The sequence below is a fragment of the Mchenga conophoros genome, linkage group LG7 (genome assembly GCF_057382185.1).
Source record: "Mchenga conophoros isolate Kocher_MC1m ecotype Shallow Benthic linkage group LG7, M_conophoros_male_GT1.1, whole genome shotgun sequence".
Classification (NCBI taxonomy): domain Eukaryota; kingdom Metazoa; phylum Chordata; class Actinopteri; order Cichliformes; family Cichlidae; genus Mchenga; species Mchenga conophoros.
The window spans coordinates 53,486,356-53,509,882 of NC_140532.1; the positions used below are offsets into that span (position 1 = coordinate 53,486,356).

The 23,527-nt window shown below is 40.4% G+C and overlaps 2 protein-coding genes across 2 annotated transcripts; both read left to right on the forward strand.

The window, feature by feature from the left end:
- The first annotated feature begins 86 nt into the window (after positions 1-86).
- Positions 87-2,922, forward strand: fbp1b (fructose-1,6-bisphosphatase 1b). The gene is made up of 8 exons (XM_085280146.1): positions 87-310; positions 692-854; positions 953-1,045; positions 1,683-1,823; positions 1,908-2,045; positions 2,178-2,297; positions 2,405-2,594; positions 2,685-2,922. Exons 1-7 carry the CDS (start codon positions 141-143, stop codon positions 2,591-2,593), a joined length of 1,014 nt encoding a protein of 337 aa, XP_085136272.1. The 5' UTR covers positions 87-140; the 3' UTR covers position 2,594; positions 2,685-2,922.
- A 14,115-nt stretch (positions 2,923-17,037) lies between these two features.
- On the forward strand, positions 17,038-18,781 carry gas1b (growth arrest-specific 1b). Its single transcript, XM_085280148.1, has one exon. The coding sequence runs from the start codon at positions 17,514-17,516 to the stop codon at positions 18,291-18,293; it is 780 nt and encodes a 259-aa protein (XP_085136274.1). The 5' UTR covers positions 17,038-17,513; the 3' UTR covers positions 18,294-18,781.
- Positions 18,782-23,527: the final 4,746 nt, after the last annotated feature.

A 23,527-nucleotide genomic window follows, 5' to 3' on the forward strand; every position in this document is an offset into this window, starting at 1 on the left:
AAAGGACACTAGTGATTGGTTAGAAGAGTTGCACACCCCGGTCCCTACCCCTATCTACAGTCCACCCTTTTTAAACTTCGGTGAAACACTTACCTGTTTCACTCAGGGCATTAGGTCTCAGTCCCACGCCTGACAGCAACATGTCTGACAAAGGAGCTTTTGATACCAATGTGCAGACGCTCACCAGGTTTGTTCTGGAGGAAGGCAGAAAGGCCCAAGGAACAGGCGAACTGACAAACCTGCTCAACTCCATCTGCACAGCTGTCAAAGCCATTTCCACTGCTGTCAGAAAGGCTGGGATTGCTAACCTGTGAGTACTACATTCTTTTTTTTTATTCAGACTCTGAAAGGTAGCAAAAAAAAAACCCCAGATGCTTCTGAATATTCAGGAAGTTTTCACCATTTAGCCCTGCAACCAGTGGTTATTTATTTTTCTTATTGAATATACTGTACAGTTTAATTATCTTTTGATATTTGGCTTTAGTGCAGCTACATGCACTGCAGCATGCAATCCAATAAAGCAGTTTTAACTTAACCCCAGGCCAAAGGTAAACCTTGCACAAGTGTGCACAAATCCACCTGGGGTAGAGGACAAGCAGATAATAGATTGTAATAGAATATTGTTATCATATTTATTTTATTGAGTTCTTAAATAGCTTCAGAGTGAATAGTTTGTATTTGTGCTTTGAAGATATGGCATTGCTGGGAGCACCAACGTGACAGGGGACCAAGTAAAGAAGCTGGATGTCCTCTCCAATGACCTAGTCATCAACATGATCAAGTCTTCCTTCACCTCCTGTGTGCTGGTCTCAGAAGAAGATGAGAAGGCCATCATTGTGGAACCGGACAACAGCGTATGTGGACTCACACCTATAGATGTATATTAATGTCTGAATAGGTCTATGTGTTCTTTTACTTTGAGAATAAAAAAAATCCTCTTCTCACCTGACAGGGAAAATACATCGTTTGCTTTGATCCGCTCGATGGCTCCTCCAACATCGACTGTCTTGTCTCCATAGGAACAATATTCGCCATCTACAAAAAGGTCAGTGATGCTGGTAATGCATGCAGATTCCAAGCACATCGGCTTGTTGTTGTTCAACACTGTAGAGCGGTGTCCCGATCAGCCCTGAGTGAACTAACAACAATTCGAATGACATTTAAGATAAGATAAGATAACCTTTATTAGTCCCACACGTGGGAAATTTGTTTTGTCACAGCAGGAAGTGGACAGTGCAAAAGTTATGACGCAAAAATTAGAATACAATAAGAATAAATACAGTACACAGCTGTACAGAATAGAATAAAATAATATACTATATACAGTAGAATAAAATAGAATAAAAATATACAATAAGATAAAAATAGAATACGAATGCTATATACAACTGAGTAAAAATACAACGATGCCAGAAAAGATTATTGCACTTAGTGTTATTGCACTATTTATCTTTGCAGAGAAATAATTGGTCGTCAGAGAATTAAATGTACTCAGTATGCTGACATACCATAAACATAACAGCCAATTCAGTACCAGATCAACACACATTGCTGTCCCAGGGTTAACTGAGAACTAAATAACAGCTGCCAGTAAGGTGTCCTTGTCCTTACCTGTCCTAACAATATGTGATAGCCTGTGGTTCCAATAATAACTTTAAAGTTTTTGATATCTTTCCACATAGACCACAGATGGGGAGCCATCTGAGCAGGATGCTCTGCAGCCAGGAAGAAACATTGTAGCAGCTGGTTATGCCCTGTACGGCAGTGCCACCATGATGGTCTTGTCCACTGGTCAGGGAGTGAACTGCTTCATGCTCGACCCTGTAAGTTAATAGATGTCGTCAAAACTGTCACCTGACCGTGCGTATATAAGACAGTATACTGCTTTTCCCCCCTCTGTTTTCCAGGCAATTGGCGAGTTCATCTTGGTGGACCAAGATGTGAAGATAAAGAAAAAGGGAAAAATCTACAGTCTGAATGAAGGATATGCACAGCACTTTTATCCAGATGTGACCGAGTACCTACAAAAGAAGAAATTCCCAGAGGTAAAGCCAATAAAATAAATAAATGAGAATCCTAATGTGGAATTGACCACCATAAAGGTCAATCTCTAATGCTGCATTGAGGAGTAATATGAAGTTAATCTAAGCATAAATTCTACATTTACTTGTTTTCAGGATGGCTCTGCCCCATATGGCAGTCGATATATTGGATCAATGGTGGCAGATGTTCATCGTACTTTGGTGTACGGAGGAATCTTTTTATATCCTGCTAATGTCAAGAGCCCCAAGGGCAAGGTGAGGAGGTGGAGCGTCTAGAAATGGTGATTTAAAAAATAAAAGAGAAAGATTTTCTGATACTTCATATTCTTATCATGTCACTACTGTTTTGTTTTGCTTTTCAGCTGAGGTTGCTTTATGAATGCAACCCCATGGCCTTCATCATGGAGCAGGCAGGAGGCATGGCCACTACTGGAGCCATGAACGTTTTAGACATCAAGCCCACGAGTATCCACCAGAGAGTACCCGTGGTCCTGGGATCCCCTGATGATGTGCAGGAATACATTGCCATCTACAAAAAGCACAACAAATGAGGTACTTGTGTGATTTTGCTTTGTGTACTCATGAAAGGATGTAACATGTAGGACAATAACTACATTTTTTTTTCAATTTCCCCAAATTTAGCAGGTCAAATGTGGTGGTGAGCAGCCTAAATCGGCAATGACAACACAATCCAGAGGCTCAGTCAGCACATTCACTGCATTTTTCTCGGTCGCTCTGTTGCACTGATGAAGAAACCAGGGGCTTCAGTGGATCTATGAACTCATACTGTGCTGATTCTGTCCTGTTAAAGGGTGTTATTTGTGGAGCGTTACCCTGTATTTTTTAAATAAAAACAAAATGTTTTTCCACGTTCTTCTTACTGAGGTTCCAAAGTCCAGTATGTGCATATGGGTTGTTAGGTATGTCTTCGTGTAAAAACAATATTTTTTCCTATAAGGACAAAGGTCACATTTCAGATCTGAAAGAGAAAGAACTGCTGAATCCCAGTTTACTGAACAAGCCCAATATTCTGGAGTGGACACTTACACATATTTACATGAGAAAGAAGTCCAGTACATCAAGATTTTTGCTTAAAAATGTGTTCAGTGATGGTAGCATGGGCAGAGCCTGCTCTTTTTCACGCTCTCCGCCCAGGTTTGAGTAACCATGCTAGGAATGCAAGCAGTCTGCTTCTTTATGAGCTCTGACCTTTCCTGAATTTGAGCAGCTTGTGTCATTTATACATAAAAACAATGGTTTCCTTTGATACCGCTGCTAAAAATGCTAAGCAATCAACCCATTTCATTACATCTTAACTCAATGGAACTTTAAAAATGAAGTCCAGACTTTCCAGGACAAGGAAAATTATCCAATTACTTCCCAGCTGTCTAAATACCTATAAATCAGCGAGGAGAGGAGTTGATCAAATGTTTAAACAAACCAAAGCAAAAATACAGAAGAGAAATTTAAGATAAATCATCCCGGAAGAGACCACTCCTGTGACGATTAGGGTTGCAAAGGGGCGGAAAATTTCCGGTAAATTTCCGAAAAGTTTCCGGTAAATTTCCATGGTAAGTTAAGCTTGGGAATTTTGGAAATATTCCATATTGGAAACTGTCCATGGAAATAATGGGAATTATGGAAATTAATGGGAATTTAGGAGAACTAACTGGGAATATATTATTTCCAAGCATAAATATAAACAGAAATCATAAGAAAACCTCCATGCAAAATGTTTTCAACAGTTATTTCAACAGATTTATTTGTAAGTACAGTAGAATAGAACACGTTTCAATAACTTGTTTCATGGATGAATAAAAACAGAAATGTTGAGTTCAATATTACCATCCCCTAACCCCGCTCATTCAAAAATGCCCCCTGTCCAAAAATCTCCACAAAGTCCCATTCTAAAGGTTAAAAGAAAAATGCCACTTATCCTCCAAAACGTCCCATTAAACATGCAAATCTTCCTTCAAGCAATCGTCTTTTCTCATTTTTGCTCAGTCAATAGACTCTTCCTGGACCTCATCATCATCCAACAACATGTTCACTTCCTCAGCATCCAACTCTGAGTCTTCCTCTTCAGTGTCACTTTCCAGCCTTGTTGAGGATGGCTCTGTGTCAGGCTCAAAGAGCCGTAGGTTTGCCCGAATGCCGACCAGCTTTTCCACTCTCACATTTGTGAGCCTGTTGCGAACCTTTGTGTGGGTGTTGCCAAACAGTGACCAGTTGCGCTCGGAGGCGGCTGATGATGGTGGGATTTGGAGGAGGATGGAGGCTACAGGTGCAAGGGCCTCAGATTCACATAGTCCCTTCCACCAGGTGGCTGCAGATATGTGCTGGCATGACTGCCATATTCCATCCCCTTTCCAAAGACCTTGCTTTGTTCGATACTTTGCCAAACTGCCTAGAACTTTGCCTTTATCGAGACCCAGGTGGTCAGACATGGCTGTAATGACTGCATAGGCACCGTTGATCTCTTCCCCAGAAAGTATGCCCTTGTCATATTTGGGGTCCAGCATGTATGCTGCATGCACTGGCTTCATGCAGAACTCCCTCCGCTGTTCCAATGACTTGACCACAGCTGTTTCCTCTGCTTTCAGTAGTAGGGAAGTGGGCAGAATTGTCTGGATTTCTTCTTTGAGTTCTGCAAAAAGGCACTGGACATCTGACAAGATGGCACCATCCCCATCTATCTTCGCCATTGCTGCTGCAATAGGTTTGAGGATTTTCTGACTGCTAGATACTCTTTCCCAGAACACATCATCCAAGATGACCTTCTTGATGTCACTGTCGATGCCTACAGACTGGGATATGGCCATCTCTTGCAGAGACTCCTTTCCCTCCAGAAGGCTGTCAAACATGATAACAACACCACCCCATCGCGTTATGCTGGGAAGCTTCAGTGTAGTACTCTTGTTCTTTTCCTTTTGCTTTGACAGAAATGTAGCGGAAGTTACTTGTTTGCCTTTAACATATTTCAGAACTTGCTTCACTCTCTTATTCAGAGTGTCCATTGGTTTTAGTGCCATTATGTCTTTTAGGAGAAGATTTAGTGTATGGGCTGCACAGCCAATAGTAGTTATATGAGGGTAGGTCTCCTCCACATGTGCCCAGGCAACCTTCCTGTTGGCTGCGTTGTCAGTGACCAGTGCAAAAACCTTATCTGGTCCAAGGTCATTGATGATCACTTTTAGCTCATCTGCAATGTATTGGCCTGTGTGTCTGTTTTCCTTTGTGTCTACACTCTTGTAGAACACAGGCTGAGGAGTGGTGATTATGTAGTTAATAATTCCTTGTCCCCTGATATTGGACCATCCATCAGAGATGACTGAAATACAGTCAGCTTGGTCAATGGTCTGTTTCACCTTTGCTTGAACTCGACTGAACTCTTCATCCAGTAGATGAGTAGACAATGCATGTCATGGCTTATTTAGCATCTAACAGATGCTAGCATTTTATTTAGCATCTTATCAGATTGCTATCTACCAGATTAATACATTTTATGTGATATTCACAATTTAAACATTTAATGAATATATTTTCCCATAATATCATCAAAACTTACCTCACTTGTTAAGTCCACAGGCTCAAATGTGTGCCTTCAATACTCTTTGTCCTTCAGGCTCAAAAGTGTGGTCCATGTGTACATGTGATGGAGGCATGCACAGTGCCAGTAGGTGGTCTCAATAGCCATGCAGCAAGCTTGTGCTCTGTACATGTGATTAAGGAATGGCATGGATATTCAAGTGTATTTGAATTGCATTTGTTTGTTTTTGTCAATATTATGCTAAAATATACTTTGCTCAACTATATTTAAGTTCCCTAAGAAGAGCCAACCTTCAATTTTGAAAATTCCCACTTTATTCCCATAAATTCCCACTTTATTCCCACTTTATTCCCACTTTATTCCCACTTTATTCCCATAAATTCCCACTTTATTCCCACTTTATTCCCATAAATTCCCATAAATTCCCGTTAATTCCCGTTTATTCCCATAAATTCCCGTTAATTCCCATGGAAAGATTCCATCTTTGAAAATTCGCAACCCTAGTGACGATAGAAATGTTCCATCTTAGGATAAAGGTTATCAGAAGAACTTTCACTTTAAAAAAGGATTACTTGTGAAGAAAGTTATTAATGAGGTTTTCTGGACTAATTTGGGACTAATTTGGGATACACTGACTTCATTATTGCTGGCACCAGGTTAGAGTCCCTTTTAGCTTCAGAACTGTCTTCATTCTTTGTGGCATACATTTATTGTATTGAGATCCAACATAGCATATTAGACTCTGAAGACCATTTCAGTAGAGTGAATTCACTGTCGTGTTCAAGAAAGCAGATGATTTGAGCTTTCTCACATGTATACTCTTACTGGAACTCAAGTCATTAGAAGATGGGTGCACTTTGTTCATAAAGGAACGGGTATGTTTAGCAATGATCCTTAAAAGTCCTGACCCTTTTTAGCCAAAGGACAAAAAATGGCGACTTCCCAGAAATGGTGTAAAAATATCACACAGTAATATTTTTCCACTTTAAATGACACAGTCATTTTAAAACTACTTCAGCCTGAAATATAAATATTAAATATTAATTATAGTTTGTGGACTCCAGCTGAGGTGGAGCAGCGGCTGCAAATGGACACACCGTGGTCTTTGCAAGTAAGCGTCCCAGAAGGTGCTGCCAGGTCTTCTCTTTTTCATCCGTGCAAAAGTCACACTGCCCTTACATTGGCTGAAGAAAGGGGCTTGCAGCAGCACCCTGCAGATTTGAATTGATTTGTTTTTGGACCTGTAGACACAGTCCAAAATGAGCATCCCTACATAAGCCTGCAGTTCCTCTGTATCCACATGAGCCTCTAAGTGTTTCCCATGCAGGTTTGCCTTGGCCAGGATTTCATCCATCGGCAGCAGTGCATAGCTGGTGGTTACGTGTGTAGGTCCCAGAATCAAACCTCTGGCTGCTGGGACGTAGCGCTGCAGCCTTTGTGGGAGACCAAAATATGCTAATGACCAAAATATAGAGATGAGTCAGAGTTGGATTCCAGCTGATCTCTTTCTTCATCTTCACACGATCATTTCCAGAGCCTCCTGTGTGCTGTAGTCTTGCCATCTCCAAAATGAGTGCATGAGTGCACTACTGCTCATTACCAAAACAAAGTCCAATTTTGTTTTGGTTCTTGCTGCTGAGATATCTTTGAAGCTCTGAAAGGTTGTTTTTTAAATTATTGAATTAGTTTATAACACAGACTGTGGCCTTTTAAGAGAAAAGACTCAAAGGTGGATGTTACACACACACACACACACACACACACACACACACTTGGAATGGAATGTTTGAATGGAAAAAATAGTGCCACCTGGTGGAAAAATCCAAAAAATGAAATTGAAGGCCAGTAGTCCAAAATAAAATCTTAACATAAAGAAATGCATTAGTTGATGTCAAAATAAATGTGGGCTCAAAAATTGTATTTTGAAATATTTTTGGCCTTAGGATAAAATGTGGCAGTTTTTGCGTAGCTTAGAGATATGCCACAAAAAATAACAAAAAATAACAATATCCTCTGGGAAATATCAGATTCATTCAGCACAACCAAAATAGCCTGAAAATAAACAGACAGAATGGCACAAACTATCTCCAGGATCCCTAACCCCCAGGTTAAATGGTGTTCAGTTAGTCCATTATTGTAGGGTATACCTTACAACATAAAGCACCTTGAGGCAACCGATGTTGAGACCCAAGTTAGCTGTTTGTCCCGGTTTCCCCTTTTTACGCTGAGCTAAAGTAACTGGCCACTGGCACTGATCTCAAATGAAAACTTCTGTTTTAAAAAGTGAGCTTTAGCAATGAATGGGGAAGAATATGACACATTTGAACAGGTTTCCCCTCTTTATGCTAAGCTAAGCTAACTAGCTTCTAGCTCCAGCTAGAGGAGGCGCACTTGAGAGCAACAGCAGTCTGTACAGACCCTTCTATTATTCATCCATAATGCTGAGCACATTTCATTTCTTTGAGCCTTTGTGGTTCTTTGCTAGCTCCTGGTGATCTTTGGCAGCAGCAACATGCTGACAGGCTTCAGCAGTGCCAGAAATCTTTGAGCTTTGCCACAGCACTAATGAGCCATAAAGACTCACAGAGAAAAACAAAAAGATCCAGCAGAAAATGCCTCATTCAATCAATCAAGTTTATTTAGAAAAGCAGTCACTGCTGTGTGTAGAACAACAGCGACTACAAAGTCAGCATATACAGGCTGAATTATAGCCTACAGTAGCTTCCATCACGGAAAATAAAAATAAGTATGTCTGGAATACATCTGAATGAATTGAACACTGTCGCAACACAATAATAACATGGTTGCGTGCATCGATGGCTGCTGATGTCACTTGGAAATTTACTGTGAAGTCTAAAGCTCCCCTGAGAGCATAATGGAATTATTATTACTTAAATTAAAAAATAAATAAGATGTGAGAAAATTGTATGTGACTCATAAAAGCTAACCGTTGTCAACTTACAGTTTTTTACAGACGCTAGGACACATTTCTCAATACTTAGGTCACTTTTGCAAAACTCTTCACACAATCCTCCTAACTGACCGTCAGCTTGGCAAAGCAGTTCATTTCACATTCAAAATGCACTACAACTACCAAAACACTTCATTCAGGTCTCAAATAACCTCATTCTTCCAGAACACTAGCAAAGGTTGACAGCCGACAAACACACTTTGTCACCCACAAAACAATGACCTAAAAAACACTAACAACATGTAGCATTACACAGTGTTTTCTTGTGTAAAACAAGGACACATCTCTGTTTATAATTTCAATATATGTTACTGGAATGAATCAGACATCATGCAGAATTCGTTAATATTTGTTTATGTATTTTTTTATTTTTTTGCACTAAGTAATCCCAAAATACAAGAATTTGTATACACACCATCCACTGATACACATACAATAGTAATGCTAATCTACTCGGTCTTCTCCATTTGGCCACAGGTTCTCATCCACATCACATCTCATGTCATCTAGGGCAATACACCTAGGAAAGAATCTTCTGGCATGCCAGAATTGAAGGAGTTGAAAAATTGAAGGAGTAACACCTGTGTAGATGTTCATCTACAATGAGAATAAGCTGTGGCTGGTTAAACTGCATTTTTAGATTTAAAATATGTTTCAATAAAATATTGTTGTTGAATTTTGCTGTCTTTTCAAGTTTTGCATTGTGTTATTGTTTTGGCCATAAGTTTAACAGTTTTGAAAACAGTATGTAAGCACATGCAAAATGTCCTGTCCGTACAAAGATTTTTGGCAGTTGTTGTGTCTGAGTGAGAAGATAATTCATGAAATTTGAGAGATGTAGTCATTGAATGCATTTTGTGCCAAAACAATGATAACTGATCCTCAGTTTAGCCCACATAGACTTCTGTTGTGCTCACTGTGTGAGGAGTTTTGCAAACGTGACCTAAGTATTGAGAAATGTGTCCTAGCGTCTGTAAAAAACTGTAAAGCAGATGTTTGATCAGAAGCTGAAGGCCCGGTGCTTTTGAAGGAGCTCTTTTGTATACAGAATGCAGAATAATTTATGTAGCCCTAGTATGCTGGGTGGAATCCATACTGTCTGCTTTTCTCTGAAATCTAAACCACTTCCTTTTTAATGTGCGTTTGTCAGTGTCAGCATTCAAGGGCCTCGGTGCCCATGAGACCGCCTAACACTTACACATTTCAGGCACTCTTGTTTATTTCAATTTTGTTCAGACTGTGTATGATTATAGGTTACAGAGTCAATATTTAGATTCTGCAGGAAAAGCAAAACTCAGCCTGTTCATTTTCCCCTGGCTACTGTGTGTGTGTGTGTGTGTGTGTGTGTGTGTGTGTGTGTGTGTGTGTGTGTGTGTGTGTGTGTGTGTGTGTGTGTGTGTGCGTGCGTACTGTTTGTGTTCGCTCATGTATAAGACAAGATAACAGTCTTATTCAGTTTGAATGATTGGAGTATGTTTGGAACAAGTATTTAAAATGTGTGAATTACTGTGTTTTAAAGAAATTTGTTTCCCAAAAAAGAGCTATCAGACAAAAAATACCACATTAACAGAGGGTTGAAACAGCAATGTTAGCCAGCATGAAAGAAAATTTCAAATAAATCAGGTATCACTGACATTTCTGATTTCAATTTTTTTTTCCTGTTACATTTTGTTTTTGCCTTTTTCCCTCCTTAACCACAGCGGGCCACTAGCTGCCGTCTGCTTTTGGAGTCACTTCACTAGCTGACTGACATCCAGCCTATGTCCAGACAGGCTCTGTTTATCTTACACTCTGATGAAGAGTGCTATAGTTGTTTGTCTGTGGTGCATCTGCGGTGCTGACAGCTTACTCAATAAAATCAACATCCTTCCCCCTCTATCCCACATCAGTTTTGCTTGTGTCGACAATCACAAAAACAGCAGCTTCTCCAGTTTATGTCCCTGCAGAGTAGCATGACCAGAATGAAGCAATGATAGCTACTCTATCCAGTTAGAAATGCACAGGACTGACTGGTTGTAATCAAATTTGGTCCACAGATGAGAAAAAAATGAAGATAAAGCACTTGCGTTGGATGTTATCAGTCCATTCAAGGTGCGTTAGTAGAAATCGATAAAGTAGGGTTTATCTTTAGATCTTAGCGTGCTAAAACAGCACACTACTGACCTTTTGTAATAGTTTTTGAAATATTATTTCCATCTGGTTGTGCAACACAAAGAAAGAAAACATAAAAGCGGTTTAAAACTTCTTCCATGATGCTAGATATTAGACCTGCCATCTGACTGGCAAAGCTTTTCTCTGCACAGTGACAGCACACAGACCCAGAGAGCCCATGTTTAAATTAAACAAACTCTGTGTTCCCAGACCACCCTGACTGGAGCTGTCACTGCAAATACTTAATTCCCCATCCAGTAAGAATCCATATTTGTACCCAGTACTTCATTCATCAAATACTTTTTTTTCTTGGAGTTTCCATGGTCACTACACATGAGACCCCATTTCATGTTCCCACATCTAAAAGCCAAAAGCTTCAGTCTGACATCCGAGTGACTGTAGTACAATAAAATACCCACTCCGGTAATCCACCCAAAGCTTTTTTTGTAACTATTGCTTTTCTCTTGTGTAAGCTGCCAGAAAATGTTTTGGCCACTATTTCACTAGGAAATATTAATGCTCATGAGCACAGCATGACCAAAAACACATAAGAGATATAGAGTATATACATAATGACTACTTAATGGCAGGAAAATAGTTGGCATGGATCAGTACATCAGGACAAAACATTATCCTGCTTGCGTGTCCTTGAAATGATTCTGCAGAAAGGTTGGTGTCTCTTATTTTTATTTGAGGTGGTTCAAATCGAGTACCGAGGTCTTTTGCAGCATTTGTATACAGAAGCAGAAAAAAGAGTCTCCTCAAATGCTCTTGATTTATTCTGTGGTGTCATGGATGAGGACAATTGAGCCAGACCACCACCAGTGCTGCGCCTTAAAAAGGGTGGTGTGTTTGGATTAAAGGCATGCATGTGGTTACTGTCACTGAAGATAGCCTCATCTGAGCTCTGACCACAACGTCTTCATTAACTGAAGCCTGTATTTCTTCTCCTTGTAGGGTTAGTATGTATTGTAACAAAAGTAATTGTACATTTGTAGATGTTTTTGTACGAGGAATGCCTCACTGTCCTAACACTTATTGTGCATGTCTTGGTCTACACCATATAAAACTTTGTCAAATTGAGTTGTACAACAGAAACTGCTGACACTCAGCAGGATCTCAGAAACCAGCCAGTATATATTTACTATGTCTAGCCCCAGCTTTCCAAAAATACTCTGCCAGAATCTTCTGGGAACAATGGCCCATGCTACTCATACAGTGTCTTTAATTCTGAACATCATTGTGATTACGCAGGCAAATGTTAGGATAGGCCACATCTTGTCTTCGGTCTCCTGAAACAGCAGCTATGCCTGAAAGACTGAGTTTAAACGTGCCTGTCACTGGCAAGATGCCAGGTGGAAAGGCTTACGTGTACAGAATCAAAACTGGCTGTTCTGCATCCTTCTCACAGCCCTGCAGAATTCACGACCTCTTTTTAATTTGTGAGAGTCGTCGCTTCTGGATCAGCTCCTCCATTGAAGGCTGCTGGTGACATTGACTACGTATCGTGGTGTTGCTGAGACGGTCACAGAGGGACACTCGGAGAATCTGATGCAAACAGCACATTCGGAAGACCTCGAGCTTGTTGAGGTCATGCTTGAGAATGAAACAGGTCTCAGATCCACAGAGAAGAATGGGCAATACCAGTGTGCAGTACAGGTGATGAGAGTGGTGAGGGTGTCTTCTTCCAGATGCACCATCGGAGGGAGGCGAAAGCCGCCGCTTGACCGACTCTTGAGTGCATTTCCGTCATTGATGCCACTTTGTGATGGCAAAACGAGTGTCTACTGCTCTATCTGAAGCTTAACTCTCTGTTCCAATCAGTTTAAGAGGCCCCATTTGATTTCTTCCAAAATTGTCAAGAGGAACACAGAACACAAGTCTTTTGTAATGTTGGCTTACTCCCTGTGGTGTTAGTGTGTTCCATAAAGCAAGCCAAAGGAATTTTTAAAGTCTTGCTGATGGGAAACCAGAACAGCAAAACAAATCTGTTATTCCTCACATCACACACCAGGATGACCTGTGTTTGAACTTATAGTTTTGTTCCCGTCTTTGAGCTCAAAGTCAGTCAAATCTTTTTTCCTGCTGTGGTGCACCGCTTCCCACACAGGGGTGCAATAAATCACAGAAATGTGGTATGATCCTAAAAACTATGTGGTGTGATAAGAACAGGGGGTGTGCTAGAGTCTGGACAATATGAAAAGAGAAAGAATATTCTGCAAGCATATATATCAACATGCCTACATATATAAAACTATCTACAACCATGCAGACAGGTCTGTGAGTACACAGAGTAGGCATTGCAATGGGTTTCTCTAATGCTAATTCATTATGTTAGGATGAAATCTAGTACAAGTTTACCAACAGAATCATCTTGGGCCCCCAGTCCCTCAGGCAGTCATCCGTCTCTGTGTATTCCCCAACTGGTTGGAAATTTGCTGTGAAATCTATTGCTAAAGTCCCATTCACTCAGGGGTAGAGAATTTTGAAGGTTGACTTTGGCAGTCAACTAGAAATCATGACAAGGAGCCTTTTGGTGCAATACCTTTTGTGTGAATGATTTCACACGGTGACAGCCAGTAACCTCCAGCAACTGCTTGCAAAAAGGGTTGGGGAGTAGACATTTTTTTCTAGTAACCGGAGACTGACAAGAGGTTGCTGACCAGTTTCTAGGCCTATGTGACTGAGAGCTTTGATAAGCAAAAATTAAATTAGTTTCAATTCAAATATATGTACAAAGTGCAAAATCATATCAACAGTTGTCACAAGGCACTTTATATTGTACAGTAAAGACCTTAAAATAATGAAGAGAAAACCCCAGCAATTAGACAAACCCCCATGAGCAAGCACTGGAAAGGAAAAACTCCCTTAATATCAACAACTAACTAACTAACTAACTAACTAAGAGGTCTTTGATAATAATTAACAAAAAGTTTCTAAAAAATTCATTTATTTAACGTTCATGGTGGCCCTTCCTGGTCTGAAATGTGAGGTCAAATCAAACCTCCATTAAACCTCCGTTCTCTCTTATGGCCAGCAGGGGTAACTCTCCTTGTGAAAAGAAGTTGAAATGTACAAAAGTCAATGATCAAATTTCTCTGCTTTTAACTTGATTTATTGCCTCTCTGAGCATATTCCTAGTGAAATCACGGTTCTAGTTACTATTTTCAGGTCTTCTTCATTAGAGCAGGATTTTTTGTTTTGTACATTGTGGTCATATTTAAACTTAAAAAATGATAAAGCAGAGTATGCTTACATGTGTGGTTCCCCTGTGATTGACAAGTTGCTGCTATATGGGTGTGTAGTGTACGTGGCTTCACAGTGAGATACACCCAATGGGTTTTTTTCACCTCTTTCTCCAAGGAGAGGACTGTAGATTATTTTCCTAACCTTCTTCTTTTTCAGTATGAATCCCAGTTCATACCAAAGTTAATAATGGGAGGTTCTGGGACCAGCGTTAGGTGTTTGCTTGACTCTTGGACACATACAGTCAAGTCCAGTTTCAAAGCAGTAGCCCAAAACTAGTGTGTGACATAATGGTGACTGTGTCCATATATTCTGTTTACATTCTATGGGTGACAGAAAAGGCAGGAAGTAATCAAAGTTAAGATTAATTTAACATAACCCAGAATTCTTCAACAAAATTAGCCTAAAAACAAGACTTTCAATCCTTTAATCCTCTGGGAACGATCGTTTTCATGGCACTGGATCCAAAGTTCTTATAACATCTCTGATTCTATGCCACAGTCGTTGGTTTTTTTGGGGGTTTTTTCATTGTGTGCCGACCTTGCTGCCATTCTGTTAGCAAAGCTAAAATTACTGAGATCCCTGAGATGTGATCCCTCTCGTGTAATCTTGCAGATGCAGACCTGGAAAACCAAATGACTTGCTGTGTTTTCACCCTAATTTGAGATGACACTTATACTGCATATGCATGTAAAACTATCCACCATCAAGACTAAGCTGTTTTCTTGTTTTCACAAAACTGTATAATTCCTGCCTTTTGTGTAAGAACCTCTGAATCCAGCGTATTTGAGACAGACATCTGAGAACTTTCCAGAGGCAGAGCAAAAATGAAAAAATGTCGACAGCAAAACATTTGGCAGCTTCTTAATACTGACTCCTTTTCTGCCCCCCACTTCTTTTGCTGCCTCTCTCAGGACTTGGAAGCACTTGAATACAAAGTCCAGTTAATTGTTCTGGCAGTTCAGCTTGTGTGTAATGACTTCTGACAGCAGTGGAGACAAACTGAGGAATATGTCTGTCTCTGCATGTGTATTTACAAATCTACTCTGGGGAACCGCATTCCAGTTCTGGAAACACTATTACTTACAAATCCCCCTGAACTACTGCATGTCCAGGATCTGGGGATACTCGTTTGAAATAAAAATGAACAGAATGAAAAGTAGGACAAGACCATGCAAGACGCTGGCCTTGTATTTCCATCAGAGCAACGTGAGAAGTTTTGGTATAAAAGCAGAAAATGTAAGTGATCTATTGGAGTAATTTAGGAGGTACAGTTTGGGGGGAGAGCATTTGCCTCGTCCATCATAAGAGCGGCTGGCTCCACTGAATCTGGCTGTTGTTCCTAACTGGCTGTAATCCAACACGGATGGGAGTTGGGTTCTGCTGTGCATTATGAACTCCTTTTAAAGAAGTGAAACACAAGTGTGACCAGGCTTTTTTCTTTAATTCACGCTCAAAAAACCATTTGTAGCAGCTTTGTATTTCTGAGAATTCTAACCGAACTTTGAACATAAGGAACAAACAAACAAACAAATAGAGTATTGTTGGTCTGCAGCATTTCGATTTCTGCTAAGGGCCGTGTTTTGCCTAAGCAGTCCTGGATGATGTCAGTGTCTTTGTAGTTAATGGGAATCCTTGAGCAGTTCACCATTTGAGCTTTCTCTAACCTCCACTTTGATGTTGCTCTAAATTGAGTCTGTAGCCAGCCTGTTGCTCTGGAATGCCAGCTGGATGAGGCTGAAGGAGGGTGTTTGGGTTGTTTGGCTAAGAAACTACTCTGCACTTGTCTTGACTCCTTTCTAATCTCTCTAATTGGAATCGGGGGTCCAAGAATCGAGAGCTGCCAGATCTTTGTGGTCATCGTTTGGTGAAGTGACGAGGTCAGACGTGGCTTCTTTCCCTACACTTTGTTCTCCTGGCCCCCAACAGATCTATTCTCTTCTTATTTGTGGAGCCTGCACGCTTAATGTTTGTTTACATTGCATGTGCCTGCAGTTTTTAATCCCTCTTTTTCCTTGCTAAGTGTTATTGTTAGGAAATAGGAAATACCCTTTACCAAATGGTAAAGAACTGGATTTTGCACAGCTACTTGCTTACACTTGCACAAAAAGAGCCATATCTAATTTTTTTTCTTTTACTTTTTTTTTTTTGCTGTGGAGGCATCTGGTACTTTCCCAGCTTCATATGTGGAAACCATAGCTCTAAAATCTCTGAGCTGTAATGTTATTACTAATGCGTGTGAATGTGTTAGTACAGAACTCTTGGGTATGGTGTATCATATGGACTCCATGCTAGTTTTATGATGGAAAGTGTAAGACAGGAGCGCTGCATGTGTTTTAGCAGCTGTTGTTTCTGCCTGCAGGGAGGCTGCAGAACTCCGATGTTTTCCAAAGACATTCTGCTTCATTGTACCCAAGTCTCATCGCAGGGATGAGCAGTTTTGAATGACTGTCTATTATGCATGTTTTAAATTCTAATTTTAATCTAGGGTAATTTAAAGCTGCAAAGCAAGACATTGGTACAGAAAGAACATAATTTCCATAATGACTGCAACGTGTGGTGTCCTAAAACACAAATGGGCAAATATTTACCTTTATAAGAGTTTTCACTAGAGGTGGATCCAAACATCAATAGTATCGATAACCAACGCTGGTATCAGGGAGATACTAGCGCGACAGTATCGATACTTTGCTTCTATTGTCTAAGTTCAGTAAGTAGCCCACTGAATTGTCTTAAATTGTGTGTGTGTGTGGGGGGGGGGGGGGGGGGGGGGGGATATGAAAAAATGTACCCCAAATATGCACTAGCTTTTGTTGTGTTGATTTGTTATTATACAAAGTATCATTAAAATGTTGAAGATTTAAATCACGACAGGCTGATCTTCCCTAAGAAGGCTGCCTTTATAGTTTAAAACTCAGAACGTATTTACTTTGTATCATTCCAAAATTTGCAGTATTGCACAGTACTCATTTCATCACAGTGAGATGACAAACGTGTAAAAGATTTCTACACATACATCAATTACGGTCTTCAGCGGTCTGCGTCACGACCGCGTGTGACGAGCGAATCAAAACAGTTTATCGGACCAATGGGACGCGGTCCCTGCGGAACCTAGTCACCCCACAACTACACAACCCGCATTTCAAAGCGGTTGCAGCTGGAGTGGATGTGGATTAATAGTGAAAAGAGTGACTTTAGGATCGAGTGTTCCCAGTTGCATGTGGAATAAACAAACTGTGGGTCTTTCTTTTTTCTTTTCTTTTTTTCCCTTGTAAACTTCACCAAAACTTTTTTTTTTGTGGACGACAGATGCAAAAGTGAGGCCACTAGAGAGGAACCGCACGGACGGAAGGGGGGGAAAGTGGAACTTTGTTATGGATTTCGGAACTTTTAGGATCTTAACGTGATGCGCTTGTTGTGCCTACTTTGTGGCGCACCGCTAACTTCAAGTCACCGACTTGTGACGTGATCTAAAATCATCAGGCAGTAGCTCTCTGAACTGTTGATGCGACAGGATGGAGTAACGCTTTTCTAAGATTCATTCTCGGAGGAAATGGGAAGTCGTGCCACATTGATGGAGCGAACAACGGTTTTTATATACGGCGTGTTGATCCTAATCCTCGGTCTCTGTGTCGGATCTCCCAACCACAGCCACCGACTGGTCTGCTGGAAAGCCATCCTGAAGTGTCATGCAGAGCCAGAGTGCCAATACGCCTACAATCAGTACATCTATGCCTGCGCGTCTGTTTTGAGCGGGGAACGCAAAAAGTGCCCCAGTCACTGCGTGTCCTCTTTGATTCAGCTCAATTTAACCCGGAGCGGCCCGGCTCTGGAGGACTGCGACTGCGCCCAGGACCCGAACTGCAGAAACACCAAACGGACCATCGAGCCGTGCCTGCCGCGGACTAGCACCATGGGCTGCACCGAGGCCCGGCTGCAGTGTGAAATGGACCCGCACTGCAGCTCTGCCATGGGGGATTATTTATATCACTGCCGCAAACTTTTCGGTGGAGAAAGGTGCTCAGATGCGTGTCGCAAAGTGATAGCCAACATGCGTTCCATACCTAAAGCGCAGCAGCTGGACACCTGTGTGTGCGACGGCACCGAAAGGAACATATGTGAGTACATCAAAGTCAGCATGAAAACTTTCTGCTCCGACTCCAGTGACAGGTACGCGGGAAGCGGCTTCTCAGACTCCGAGGAGGACACTGAGAATGATTATATGGATCTGGAGGATGAGCCATATGTGGAAAACTCAAGTGACACCGCACATTTTCAGACTGCTGTGTTCAATACTCTGACTACCATTCTGGTTTTAGCCAAAATTATCTGAAAAGAGTGGGAAAAGGTGCCTACTATCGGGGACAGTTAGACCAGACAGGAGCCTAACCCGTGGGACTGGACACCAGAAACAGAGACCAAACTAAAAATGTGTGTTCTTCTAATCAGAACATTCTATTTTATAACTCAACCAAAACCTTCTACTTCATGTCTACAACAATGTATTTAACAACAGGGCTTATGACGTTTGTCAGTCACTGTTGTGGATCAGATAGTAGTTATATTTCAATTACACATTTAAAAAAACATCTTATACTTTTAAAGGAAGCTATTTTTGTATGTTGGTATACATAAATTGTATAGTATATTGTAAAAATAATAATAATAATTTTGTCTAAATATTTGTTTGGGTGTTATATATATAGAGAGAGAACATGAGATTTTGCACTGTATCTAAAAGAAAGTCCTGTACTGCATTATCACCACAGAGGAAGGAAATGTGCTTCATTAAAATCCAAAACAAAAAAAAGAAAGCAAAAATGCCTCAAGGTCGTTTTTATTCACAAGCAAGACTGTGAAAGCTCTACAACACTTTCACTTAAAAAAGTAACCCCAAAAGTTGATTAAAACCACTAAAATGTGTTTAAATCCCAAGGCGGATAATGAATCTGTGTAAAGAATCTCATGACCTTGAAAACATGGTGTTTGCTTAAGGTATAAAGTGTTAATTCCAAACTCAAACAGACTGCAGAAGGCCAAAACCCTCCTCCTTGGGATTTGTGGAGAAGTATTCAGTCGGTTTGTTTATTTTCACCCCGTGTGTTTGTCCAAAGTCTTAACAAAGGCACACTGATTATAAGACAACATGTCTGTGTTTGGGTGAATGAAGATATTAAGTGCCCATTATGAACACAGACCTTTGAATGTACATGCACATTAAATAAATAGCATTTTTTAAAACTATTTTTGTCCTTGGACTTCCGTGTGTATTTCTCTAGTATATAGAATAGAATAATCCTTAAATTGTCCCACAAGGGGAAATTTGGGTGTAACAGCAGCAAGAAAGACACATGTACAAACAAACAGTACACAAGACACAGATCAGAAACATACACAATTTTTACATATTTACATCAAGGACAATGGTTACCAAAAACAGAGTACCGTACCGTTATTAAATTGAATAAAATTAAATACAGATAAGAGGCAAACCCTGGTTATAGTGCGAATCGGTTGATATAATAGTGCAAGTTACAGCGCTGATGTAAACATCTATGTTGGGAGTAGTTCTGTTTTCATATAAGCATAGTTTTGGCGTTGTGTGTATTCATCAGAGGAGAATGCTGAAGTGGTTTATTCACAGTATTCTGTTTTATTTTATAACATAAAATAACACAATTTATGGTTTTCATTCTTCAATGTCGCAAGTAATCATTTCATTCATTCGTTGGTCTGCATTTACACCACTGGTATTTTTTTGCTATTTAAACCATACCTGAGTTGCAATATTAAGTGTCAGTACCACTCAGCAAAATCTAGAGCTAACTTAACCCAGATTAAAAGGTCAGTGGTATCATAATAACCTGTAAAAATCCATATCCTGTACTGTGTTGCAAAGATGTTGCCCAGAGTCATTGAATTGTTTGTGACAACTATGTTTAATCAGTGATAGCAGTGACACATGCTGTCTGTCTACATGCCTGTGACTCATGCAATGAGTCAGTCAGCTCAGTATACCGAAACAGCCAGTGTCCTGTCCTTCTGGTGTTTTGAAACCAATAATGGCAGCCATTTTGCTTTTAAATAAAAAGAGATGGGCCCATTGTTGAAGGAAAAGTCAAGTGGCACCTCTATTATGCAGAGACAACCCCCCACCCCCCCCACCCCCCCAACACACACACACACACACACAATGGTGCTCTGGCACAATACGAGTTGCACTTCATTCACTCTGTCCTAGTGTTTGGGAGTGGGGGGGGGGGGGGGGGGGGGGGGGAGCATGAAGAGGCAGCTACCTCAGAAGAAGAGAGAGGAGTTATGTGAGAGAGTTTAGCTTAATGGCTCAGTCTAATTCCTGCTGACGCTCTGTTAACAGTTCTTCATCTGTTTTGGTTTACTTATAAATAAGTATATAGAAGTATATAGTCATTGTCTCCAACTTCTATCAGAGGCTAGGAGGATAAATTCCTTCAGTTTTGTACACTGACTACACTGTGGAAAACATCAGCTGTTAATTGACAGCTGTAAACAGAATAACCCAAATAATAAATCCTAGAAAGGTCGTAACTGTTTAAAAAAAAGTTATGCAGAAGGGGCCTTTCTGGGTCTTTGTTATGAAAAGAAAAAGGCTGGTACTGGCACTTTAAGAGAGCAGGCCTCCAATCCAACCATTAATAATTGTAATGCCTTTTTATTATTGTTTGGGATAATGAAGGGATGAGAGTCATATGGGGGCCCCGACAATACATTGCCCTGAAATGTTTTCAATTAACTTTTGGTACCAAAGAAAAATGGGAAAGTAGTGTTTCATTCCCTGTGCTGAAACAGAAAAGAGTCAACAGGGGCTTTTTTCGTGCACGGAGCACAACCTCATTAAAATTGCCTCATCATAACTCAAACTGTTGCTCGGCCATCCTCCCCTCTGGCCCACCTCAAATCATTCGACCTCTAGAATATGCCGTGTCAAAGCAGACAGGCACATTTTTATTACTTTTATTGTTTACTTTGCAGACAATATTCAGGCAGTCCACGGTCGTTCATATGCAACTTCTTATCATTTTGTTATTTTTATGCTTCAAATGTTATTGGCTAAAAATAAAAAAAGAACATCTAAACTATGAAATATGTTATTTGAATTCAACGTATTTGGCCCAATCCCGTGGTTTATTTTGATGTCCCAACCTGTTTCTTAGCTCAGTGGCAATAAAATAAGTCATTTCCTGTGACAGTGCCACTGGACTTCTAAAGCAGCTCAGTCGCCAGCCTGACTTTTTTCTGCTGAGCTTATTTGGATACTCGCAGTCTTGGAGAACTGCTTTAATTCAATTATGCTCTAGTTTGCCTGAGGTGAACCCACAGAAATGAAGTTAAAAGGGACGAAACAAAGAAAGTAAGAAAGTAAAGAAAGAAAAAGAAGTTTCAAGGGCAACAAGTTGTTATGTTTAAGAAAGCCAAAGCTGGAATAAACAGAGGTAAACAAAAAGGAAAAGGTAAGCAAAAGCAGCAGAAACTACCACTGTTCTCCCTTTTATTTTGAAACCCATGCAGACTCTCAAACAGTGAGTGAGGCATCTTACTTGGTTAGACATTAGACATCCCTTCAGTCTCATTAAACACATGTAAATGATTAATCTGAAAAAGGATAATAATAACTAGAACTATTTGTTGTAGCTCTGTAAGATCAAAGTTTGCACCTGCAAAATATCAACATGTTCAGTTTGAGTATTAATGTAGCATAACCCTAAACTATAGATCACAAAGCAGCAAAAGATTTGGGAGAATCTATTGTAGCAAAAGGATAGTTTCATTTTTTGTGAATTGCACAAAAAGTGACAATAAAACTCAAATGAAATGACTTGAATTTATTGATTTATATTTTGTGGGAGGATGATTGTTTGATTTCATTCCCAAAAAGCTACAAGCATTAAAGTTTCTAAATGCTTCTTTAGATATGGGCAACCCTTTAGCTGTGATCAAAAGTAAACAAACTTACTGCAACAGCAATGTAAAGTGAATAAACCCCAGTGACCCACAACAAGAAGAGGTTATGAGATGAGCCTGAGGAAGGGAGTACCCGGAGCTTTAGAGAGGTTGGGAAGGTGGAGGAGGGGGTTGATTTATGATTCAGGGTTAATGGGGGAAGGGATTGGACTGGGAGAGGGCGTTGAATGTCAGGGGTTTTCTAGCCTCTCTGAATTATGATGCAAAGAGGGAATATTTATTCAACCAATCAGATCAGGTTCTCGTGGATAGCTGGAGAGGAATTATCTTTTGGTTCCCTCCCCCCGGTTCCCTCCTGCAGTCCTGCTGAAGAGCAAGTTCTCAAGGAGTTAGAGAGGGAACACAAAACATCGCTGACAAGGGGTATAACTTCATTTCCACGGTGCTGGGACAGCTGTGTGAAGTAATCTGCCGTAGCAGCCCTCTAAAATTTCAATGCATTTAGTGACCCAGGGAAGAGGGGTGGGGGCGACTCCAACTGTGTTAGTCATTTAAGAGTGTGAGGCGGGGTAGTTTCACACTATTCTTCGGGCTTTTTGTTACCTGTTCCTCACAGAAAGCAAATGTTTGCGAGATTCAAAAACAATGCCACAGAAATGGAAACTGAGCATTTGTTCTGCAGCTTTGGAGAAACAAGCAAAGTGAAGAACTTTCTGATTTAAGTTGAATCTTTATCAAGTAGAATAACTTGCATGTTATAACTATATCACAGTGAAGTGTATTTTATTTAAGTGACGCCAAATCTTATTTTCCCCCATTGTGCATAACCAGATACTTCACAGACCAGCGGTCCCCAACCCCCGGGGCACGGACCGGACCGGTTGCTGTATTTATCCGCGACACCTTAAAGGCTGGTCCGTGAAAATATTGTCAGACATAAACCGGTTTGTGGCGCAAAAAAGGTTGAGGACCACTATCATACACTATTTGATAAAGGAAAAGCATATTATTATTTAGTATTTATCACAGTTCCTTCATAGCACATCAAATACAGATGTATATAAAAATATGCAGTATGCAGTTTAAATATGCATAAATATTGTCCCTCTACAAAAAAATGACTACAACATTGTAGAATTTAAACTATTAAGTTATCCAAACGAGTTCTTAGAGTGCAAATTTTCACACGGTCCCGTGTGATTCAGCATGTAGTATGTGTTTAATATTTCTTAAAAAGAAAAGAAAAAAGAAAGAGAGAACTGGGCAGTCTATTGATGAAGAGGAGTTCATTATTTTCTGCAAATGGTGCTGCTAAGGACGGAGTTAAGAACAAAACGTTTTCCACTAAGATAATGGCTTGAGGCTGGGTTGCTGACTGCAGTGAATGGAGTTTCCCTGGAGCTCAATACGGTCCCAAAGTTTTACTCCATTATGCTGACATCCTAAAGGCCAGGGGCCACCACCCCCCATGGTTATTTCTCAAGTATGCATTCATTCCCCCACACACAACCTTCAAGTAGACACACACCCATTTACTCACACAGAAATGTACACATATGCACGCTCACACAAACACACAATCTTTTGGACTTACTCTTTAAGCAATGACAGCAAGTGATACTCCCA

Excerpts from the sequence above, each read along its gene's own strand:
- fbp1b (XM_085280146.1), top strand. The coding sequence starts at position 141 with ATGTCTGACAAAGGAGCTTTTGATACCAATGTGCAGACGCTCACCAGG. Across the intron at positions 311-691 it reads AAGGCTGGGATTGCTAACCT|ATATGGCATTGCTGGGAGCA; the intron begins GTGAGTACTACA and ends TGTGCTTTGAAG. Across the intron at positions 2,046-2,177 it reads AAAAGAAGAAATTCCCAGAG|GATGGCTCTGCCCCATATGG; the intron begins GTAAAGCCAATA and ends ACTTGTTTTCAG.
- gas1b (XM_085280148.1), top strand. The coding sequence starts at position 17,514 with ATGGGAAGTCGTGCCACATTGATGGAGCGAACAACGGTTTTTATATAC.